This window comes from Macrobrachium nipponense, chromosome 13 (assembly GCF_015104395.2).
Source record: "Macrobrachium nipponense isolate FS-2020 chromosome 13, ASM1510439v2, whole genome shotgun sequence".
Lineage (NCBI taxonomy): Eukaryota > Metazoa > Arthropoda > Malacostraca > Decapoda > Palaemonidae > Macrobrachium > Macrobrachium nipponense.
This window is the reverse complement of record NC_087206.1, coordinates 36,365,724-36,375,045: the sequence shown is the minus strand read 5'-3', so window position 1 is coordinate 36,375,045 and position 9,322 is coordinate 36,365,724. Positions and strand designations below refer to the sequence as shown.

At 41.2% G+C, this 9,322-nt stretch overlaps 1 protein-coding gene across 1 annotated transcript; it reads right to left on the bottom strand.

Annotated features, from left to right (window-relative positions):
• Positions 1 to 1,338: 1,338 nt before the first annotated feature.
• Positions 1,339 to 1,902, bottom strand: LOC135225295 (protein GVQW3-like). The gene has a single exon (XM_064264624.1). The coding sequence runs from the start codon at positions 1,900 to 1,902 to the stop codon at positions 1,339 to 1,341; it is 564 nt and encodes a 187-aa protein (XP_064120694.1).
• Positions 1,903 to 9,322: the final 7,420 nt, after the last annotated feature.

The window sequence follows — 9,322 nt, the reverse complement described above, 5'->3', positions numbered from 1 at the left end:
CTGTCACACTGAACGTAGCTTCATCCGTCCACAACACCTGTCGCCACTTAGTAGGCTCCCAGACCAAGTACTTTTTTGCAAAAGCAACCCTTTGTTGCTTTTGCTGAGCAGTTAGGATGCACTTCTTCTTATCCTTGTAGGATCGCAGCAAGAGGTCGTCATGGATACGTTCTTGCACCATCCTCAAGGCTACATTTCCCAGCACGCGAACGTTCTTATCCTTGATCTCACGGGCTGTGAGAGGATTCTTAAGCTGATGGTGTATAAGCCTTAAGGTAGCAGCTTGATCTTACGGGGCTGGGATGGGAAGGGTGTTGGTGTCTCCCTCTTCATACCGATGGATCCACCAATAAAGAGTGTGCTTCGATAACCCCTTCTACGCACATATTTCACGAACAGGAATACATGCTTTGTGAAGGTCAGTGATTGAGGATATCTGCTTTCTTCCATCAACCTTCCTGGACATCAAAGACAGACAACACAGCACAAAATGCAGAAAAAACCGCGAGGAACAGGGGGGGAAATGGCGGAAACAAAAAACACATCCGTCGCTAGCCACAGACTGCAGACATTAGAGTTTGAAATTGAAACGAGGATGGCCAACCCATAGATTATCTCACATGCGGTAGCTTAAGTTTTAGCTGCCTTTCACTCGATTTATGGGGTACTGTCAAAAAGCGCAAAAATATATATTTAATATATATATAATATAATATATATAATATATATATATATATATATATATATATATATATATATATATATATATATATAATATATATACGAGGTCCATTCAAAAAGTATCCGACCTTGGTCCATAAAGAAAAAAAATTGCACATTTGAAATTTTTTTATTCAATCACCTTCAAAGTACTCCCCTTGGGAGTGCACACACTTTTCCCACCGGTGCTGCCACTGCTGGTAACATCTCTGGAATGTTGACATTGGGATGCTCTGCTGTCGTTTTTCTCGTAATTTCCTCTCTCGACTCAAAATGCTTCCCTTTCAGGATTGTTTTCAGTTTAGGGAACAGCCAGAAGCCACAAGGTGCCATGTCTGGAGAGTACGGAGGATGCTGAACAAGTGGAGTGTTGTGTTTGGCCAGATAAGCTTGGATCAAGTGGGCAGAATGAGCAGGTGCATTGTCATGGTGCAGTTGCCAGTTTCGTGCCGCCCACATTTCCGGTCGTTTTCGTCGTACAGCATCTCGAAGGTGTCTCATAACCTCCAGATAATACTCCTTATTAATTGTTTGTCCTGCTGGTGCGTATTCATGATGCACAATACCATTGGAGTCAAAAAAACATGTCAACATTACCTTGACATTGCTGCAAACCTGTCATGCTTTTTTGGGTCTTGGTGATGTCTGATGCTTCCATTGTGATGACTGAAATTTACTTTCCAGGTTATATCCGTACACCCATGTCTCATCACCAGTGATGATATTCTTCTTGAAGTCAGAGTCACTGTTAGCACAGTCGAGCAGGTCTTGTGCAATTTCCAGGCGGAGTTGTTTCTGCTGTTCCACCAGAAACTTGGGAATGAATTTAGCAGACACTCGTCGCATGGCCAAATCTTCCATTAAAATTGTATGAACTGATCCTGTGCTTATTCCTACTTCTTCAGTAATTTCGTTGATGGTTATGCGACGGTCGTCCTCCACTATTCGACGAACATTTTCAACGAATTCTTCATTTCTGCTGGTGGATGGCCTGCCTGACCGTGGCTTGCTCTCAACTGAGGTTTGTCCTTGCTTGAAGCGATTATACCACTCCTTTATCTGTGTTATTCCCATGGCTTCATCGCCAAAGGCTTGCTGAATCTTCTGGATAGTTTGCACTTGTGTATCACCAAGGTCGTAGTAGAACTTAATGCAGTAGCGCTGCTCGATGCGCTCCAACATGTTGTGTAAGGACGATAATCCGACGAGCTTGTGCTGGACGTCTGCACTCTAGCCCTCACAGTGGGGTACTGCCACACACTAGAGCTTTTAAAATTTACACGCATGCGCAGTAAGAGTGCTGTCAACTCCCACAAAACTAATTTGCTGATTGGTGAATTATTTGTCCTTTTATGAACCAAGGTCGGATACTTTTTGAATGGACCTCGTATATATATATCCAAGCATTTCCTTCGAAAGGACGCTCAACTGCAAATACTTTGCATTTGTTCAATCATTTTTCAAGTGAATTTCTTGTAATTAAGTTACTCAAACTTGTTGTCGCAGTAAATAACTGTTTAATTTACGATGCGCATTCAATAAGTAAGGCGTAACATAATATTTTTCTCTGCCAATGGTCATTCTAAAAACTTTAAACTCTTTGTGTGACATCCTTAACAATTCCTACGTTATGTCTTGTATTTTTATTGATTTCTTATGGACGGCTGCAGTATAAACAACTATCAGAAGGGCGTCTGTGACTGAGGTGCGTTTCAAACAAAAAAGAGCAGTGACAGCATTTCTTCTGGCAGAAAAAAGAAAAGAAAAGAGAGACCATGCCAAATGTTCACAGGCGTTTGTTGAATGCCTACAAAGACCTAGCAGTGGATAATAACACTGAGAATCGATGGGCGAAGTGTCTATCATCATCAGATGAAGAGCAAGGAGTTCTGTCTGATATCCCGCGCCCTGGCGCCTGCGATGGTGGAATGTGCGGATCAACCCTGCGGGTACTAACTTTTGAATATCCTAACTTGTGGACAACTAACTGTGTCGGGACAACCGACAGAGATGCCAAGTTGGGCATCGAGTTACTATTTGATTGTGATTCCCAAATTATCTCGAGTAAGTGTCCTTTAGTTCTACCACTGCACGCTTCACAGGTGTGTGTGGCTAGTCAGGCCGCGGGAGCTCAGGAAGTTTTCCTCATCCCTCTTCTTTTGATGATGGACTTCGCCCAATGATTCACTGCGCTTCTATCCACTGCAAAGTCTCTGTAGACATTCTAAAAGCTTCTGTTACAATTCTATCACTGCTCTTTGTTTGGAACATAGTACCTCAGTCATTGTTTGATGGCTAACCATACTGCAGTTTCCAATCCAAAAGTAATGAAAATACTTGACATAATGTGGGGATGGTTAAGGATGTCACACACAAAAATATAAAAAACTTTTTAACAAAAATTGGCCAAGAGAAAAACATTAAGTTGCTTTACTTATTAAGCGCCCCTCGTACGTTCGAGTTCAGGTAGGAAATTATTTTGTTTGGTCCTTGGAAAAGAGAAGACTTCGACTTCCTCTTTTCTTCCCTCCCGTTTGGTTCTCTCCACATAGTCGTCAATTCTTTCAACTCTGCTTACTTGTTAAAGTATATGATTAATAATAATAATTTGTCTTTGGTAGAACTGAATCAAGGAGATTAGCTACAAAGTTGTTCATCAAAGTTTAAGCAAAATGAGTTTCTAAGATAGCAAACTGAGAATTGAATAATAAAGAAAGCTTACCTGAATTTTCTGTTTTTCTGTATTGTTGACACACGTAAGTTGTATTGACCCAATTTCGTTATTTGGACGAGGATGACCTAGAAGGATGTTATTAGTTCAAAATGAGGTATTATACATTAATACATTCAAGTAGTATACAGTTGGGTTGGATATAATCATACACATTTTAAATGCACTGGCGCCCCTACTCATGCACGTTCGTACACATACATACACACAGACACGTGTATGTGTGTGTGTGTGTGCACGTGTTTGAGTGCACGTGTTTGAATGACAGCAAAATTCAGTTTTCTAAAAATCAGATTAAAATAGTTTTGTTGCAATGATTTTTATAAAAATCCAGGTATCCCATCCATTCATCCCTCATTATGCATCTCGAGAAGCATCTACTCACCATAGATCCTTCTCTGATGACGTCGAGGATAATCTTGGCTACTTCTTCATCCTCAGAAAAAACGATCCACCAGTTCGAAGGGTCCTCGAGGTTCTCCGCAGCTACCTGCATCGTTAATATGGATATACAATAGGAGACTTCCAATGGAGAAAAGGTTGAGATAGTTTGTATAAAGCGGTAATTCTTTAGTATTTTTATAGTATTCTCAAGTACTTTATCATCCAACAGTATTTAAATTTCTATTTAATTCTATCAAGAAAAATGAAAAATATAGTTGTCATAGCAGTACATAAATGATGGTCTACTTCGACGACGACTACCACTATGACTACTACTACTTCTAATAATATAATAATCATAATAACGGCACTCTGTATGTCATTCTGTTTATAGTTCACCATCATAACTTAACCTTTCAGCTAGTAAATTACAGTATAAAGCAGCTGTCCGAAGTTCATTCATTATTCCAGTACTTTGGCTGTCCTTGCTACTATAGAAAGGAGTTGAATGGCACCAAGGGTACATGCAGGAAATATTTATACCTGAAAACTGGTTTACAAGGGGGCGAGTTTTTAAGAGTCTGCCACATTCAAGGAGTTCTATTGGCTGCGAGTCTTGCTACCCGATGTTAGTGCTGATTGGTGGGTTCTGTGGGACTCTGCTTGTGGCTTGGAAGGGACATCACCTGTAGCGTTGTCTCAGGAACAATGGCGATTGGCAGGAGGGGGATTCCCGAGTAACATTTAGAGTAGGTTTCCACCAAAGAATGGTGAGGTCCTACTTGTGGCTTTGGTCCATGTCACCATCGATTATGGTAATCCTTAATATCTACTGGTATTGGGGGCCATTGCCATGTTATGTTCCCTCATGCAGTGTTGGTACAATGCCCTTACATATGAATGGAAGGCGATCCCTTGAGGAAGGCAATTCATTGTCATACCATTGTAAGAGTGGCGGCATACATTCTAATAGGCATAGTATTGTTAGACCATTCCTGTTCTCTAAATGGGGTGGCTGCTGATGGAGGAGTTGTTCTTTATGTGGTACTGGACGGTCTTCTGATCCTGATAATAGATGGTACGACCAACTGCTGTGTCTACTTAGGCAAGGGTTACACGAGCCCAGATGATGTTCTTCAGGGCTGCCTTGTCCTTCTTATACACTTGTGTTCGTGCATACCCTGTAGAATAATTTTATGGTCCTTTTACCTCCCCAGGGTGCATGGCTCACCCAATGATACCACCTATCAATGCCTTTCCTCAGCACCCTTAGTACTTGACAGTAAGAATATCTGTTGTTAACTAGTGTGTGGGTGGTGTATTCAAGTTTGTTAGAGGTGGCACACCAGGATGAGCAGTAGGACAGGGCATGGCTAATGTATGCATTTATTACTGATGTTTTGAATTCACCTGGGGACTTTCCATTGCCACTGAGACAGAGCCCTGATGGCAGATTGTTTCCTGTAGACCTTTGTCTCAAAGCTGTGGTGAGTGCTGGTAACACACAAGGGATAGTATTGTTAACAGCTTTCTGGCATGTGAGATGGAAGACTGATTTTTCTTCAAATGTTAGACAAAGTTTCTCCAGCTGTACCTCATCAGCAACATACAGGGCAAGCTTTGAGATTCTGCTGAAGATGCGCTGCTCAGTAACGTCCATGTAGAAGTTCGCAAACAGTACACCAAGGTCAACTGTCGATCTGAATCAATAATTATCATTTTTGGTTGATGAAAGGAGTCTCTTTCATGCAGATCTCCAGCAGGTGGTGGAGGGACTCTTCAGGGATGTTTAAAGTAGAGAAGGATTCGTCATTGTAGACCTTGTCAAGGATCATCCTTATGGTTTTCATTGATGGACGCATGGGTGAAGAGACTCAGCATCCAACAAAGTGATGATAACTTGGGATGGCATAGTGCATATCCTGTCTACAGAAGATACAATACAAAATTCAATATGGATGCAAGGTGTTAGAACTTTATTGAATGTCTTAGCCAGTTGGTAAGTCAGCATTAGACACTGGCTAATTATGGAGCATAGGGGGTTATTTGCTTTATGCGTTTAAGTTGCTATTGTCGCCTGTAATCTTGGGAAGGTGTACAGCATCTATGGCAGCATTAATTCTTTCAATAATGTGGTTGATTCCCTCCTGATGCTGTTGATAAGATTCCTTGTACTTCAGTGAAACATGGGTGCATCTCCATGAATTTCGTCAAGCTTCCTGAGATACTTGCTGTTATCTAATCAGGATGAAGGCAGCTTTTTTTATCTGCATGGCAATTCACGGTCTTCTCTTTCTTGAAGTCCTCTGGCGACCCATCTCATCTCCTGTCATCAAGTGGCTACAATATGAGCCATGCTCCATCAAAGCCTCCCCAGGAGGAGACGAAGTTCATCGGAGGTACTGATGATGGCAGTCATCCTTGGAAATGATGGCGTCAAGGAAAACCTAGATTTCAACATGTTTGGTGCCACACATTTTTCCTAGACGTGGCATTTAAACCCCATCTGGGGTAAGACATGTTTGATTGCAGAGGGCTGGTAGTCGGTGAGGTTGAAATGCATGTTGCCCCTCCTTGCATGGATATGAAGATGGTCATCATCCTTCATGTGAAGTGTGTGCCGATGAACTGTCTTTAAGAGACTCAAGGGCAAGGGGGATTTCAGCTTTATTGGGATGCACTCTGAGGGCATCCCAGTCCTACCTGAGGCACTTCAAGTGGGCGAACATCTGATCCTGTTCATGTTTCTTGATTGTCAACTATCAATGGACGAGATGGCAACAAAATTGCTGTGTCCCTGGATTTTTTGGCATTAGTGTCATGAAGCCGTAGATCAGAATATCTTGGAAGAAGACCTATGAGGCGAAGGTCTTTAATAAGAGTGACAACTCTGTATGTGCTGTTGAGCTTATATTTTGCTTTGTCAGCTTGGCATAAAAGTTTCTTCATTTCCGCAGGTAAATTATAAAGCAGCAGTCTGAAGTTCATTTGTTATTCTGACACTTTGGTAGTTCTTGCTACCTTGAAAGGAAGAGAATAGTGTTAGGGGTACATGTAGGGAATATTTATTTCCTGCATGAAACTTCTACATCAAGTTGAGAAGGCAAAATATAAGCTCATGGGCATACAGAGTGCCGTTCTTTTCAACAAACTTTGCCTCAAAGAGGATCTTGTTGCAAAATATTCTGATCTACGGCTTCATGACCCTAAAGCCAGAAATACTGGCTACACACTTCAGTTCCCTTGCCAATTTACCCATTGCCAATTGGCAGTAAAAAAACAAAGATGTTCTGGGACACACACCTGAAGCACCTTGAGCAGGACTCCAATGCCCTAGAAGTGCATCCTAATAAGATTGAAATTATCTTTGCCCCTAAGTATCTTCGGGACAGGGAATATGTGTGTCGTTGGTGCAAAGTTCACAAGAAGCTTGTGCAATGTATATGTAACCATTTTTGTATCCCTGCGAAGAGGAGTGATACATATTTCAACCTCTTCAACTATCAGGCCCTTGCCGCCAAACATGCTTTACTCCAGATGGCATTAAATTGCCATATCTTGGAGAAACCTAGGCCTGGTATAAATGTACTAACACTGAGGTTCTCCTCGACTTCATCTTTTCCCTGGAAGACCGTGGCCCAGTCAGCACCTTTGATGAACTTCAGCCTCTCCTCCTGGTGAAGGTTTTGTTGGAGCGTGGTTCGTACTACAGCCACTTGAGGAATCCTGTTGACGAAGTCAGGAGGGAAGCAAACAGCATAATTGAACGAATTAGAACTGCCATAGATGCTTTGCACCTTCCCAAAATTATGGGCGACTGTGACATTGGCTACATCTATGACAACGTAAAAAGATAACAACCCTGTATGCCCCATAATCAGTCAGTGCCCAATGCCAACTTACCAAATGGCCAAGACATTCAATAAAATTCTAACACCTTACATCCCTAATGAACTTTGCATTGCATCTTCCATAGAATTTCTCAATAGGCCATGCACCTTGCTGTACCAAGTTATCTTCATTAGATGTAGAGAGTCTTTTCACCAATGCGTAATCCCTGCTGAGGTAGACACAACAGTTGACCTTATGATCTATTATAAGGATCAGATGACTTCCTAGTGCCTTTTGAAGAACAGCTTCTCTGTTAGCAGCCATCCCATGAAGAGGAGACGAGTGGTCTGTCAGTACTGTGGCATGAGACTGGATGCCACCATTCTAACATTGGTATGATAATGACTCCTTTTCATGAGGATTGCCCTCCTTTCATACAAAAAGGGCAGTGCACCAACCCTTCACGAGGGAACACAGTAATGCCCTCCAACACTAGCAGATGAGGATCACCACAATCCTCAACAGTGGCATGGACCACCCAGTGGCGGATTCAAGGGGTGGGTGACGCCTGGTCACGTGCCCCCTTGTATAGAATAATGTGTAAATGTCAAAGCTATAATCAGATTTTTATAACAATATGTACCCACGCACAAGTAAAATATTGATATAGACACTGAAAATAAAATGATATAATTTGTTTTTTTTCTTTATGCATGTATTTAATGCTTGTAGCTGCCAATGCAACTTCACCTGCTCCTCCTTTGTAAGCTACAACTGTTGAAAACAATGTAACAATCTTCATGATTATAATTCCCTGCAAGTACCCCCTGGTTCCATTCACCTTCTTTCAATGTTAACATAAAAGCTCAACGGCATACAGAGTTGTCATTCTTTTCAACGAAGTTTGCATCAAAGAAGGTCTTCCTCCAATAATGATAATAGTATTAATAAAAATGCAGTAGATGTTGTCTCTTGTTTGTGAGTGCATAATGTTTAGGTGTTCTACTCACCATTTCAAACGTCTTTGCAACATTCTCTTTCGAACAAATGAGCAAAAGGTGCCTCCTTCCCACTTGGGTGCCCGTCAGCGGAGCTTTCACGGCATCAGCGAATTCCTTCAGGCCAGAAGAGATCTCGGTCACTGTGACCTTGGTCCCACTTCCCGAGTATGACTTCAAAAGGTTGTCCACACCTGAAAATTTTTATTTTTGAGATCATGGTCAATCTAATTACGTTTCAGAACTATCCCAACTTCATTTCCCCAAAGCTTAGTCATTTGATATCAGCACCAATCAGTTTCGATGTTCAAAGCGCAGTTATGCACTTGGAATTTTTTCCGCTTACTTGGGGAGTAAGCCTACAAACTACTTTGTTATTGTTGTTGGTGTTTTTGTTCTTGTTAGGCGGGGTAGGAAAGGTCTATGAAAGAGCCTTAAAAGGCCTGAAAAATGTGTTTTGCGTTGAGTTAAAGATACAGGAATTGTAGGAAAGGATATTTATGATTTATTCATTAGAATGAAAATGTAAAAAATAATGTGTATGTTAAACAGAACAGAAAAATTATTTATAATAAAATATAGCTTTTATTTATTTTAATTTTCGTTTGACCGTAGAATATAGCACGTTTTGATTTACATTAAAAGTTAGGAATATAAT

Bases quoted from the DNA above. Each gene is read 5' to 3' on its own strand.
- LOC135225295 (XM_064264624.1), bottom strand. From the start codon at position 1,902: ATGTTGGAGCGCATCGAGCAGCGCTACTGCATTAAGTTCTACTACGAC.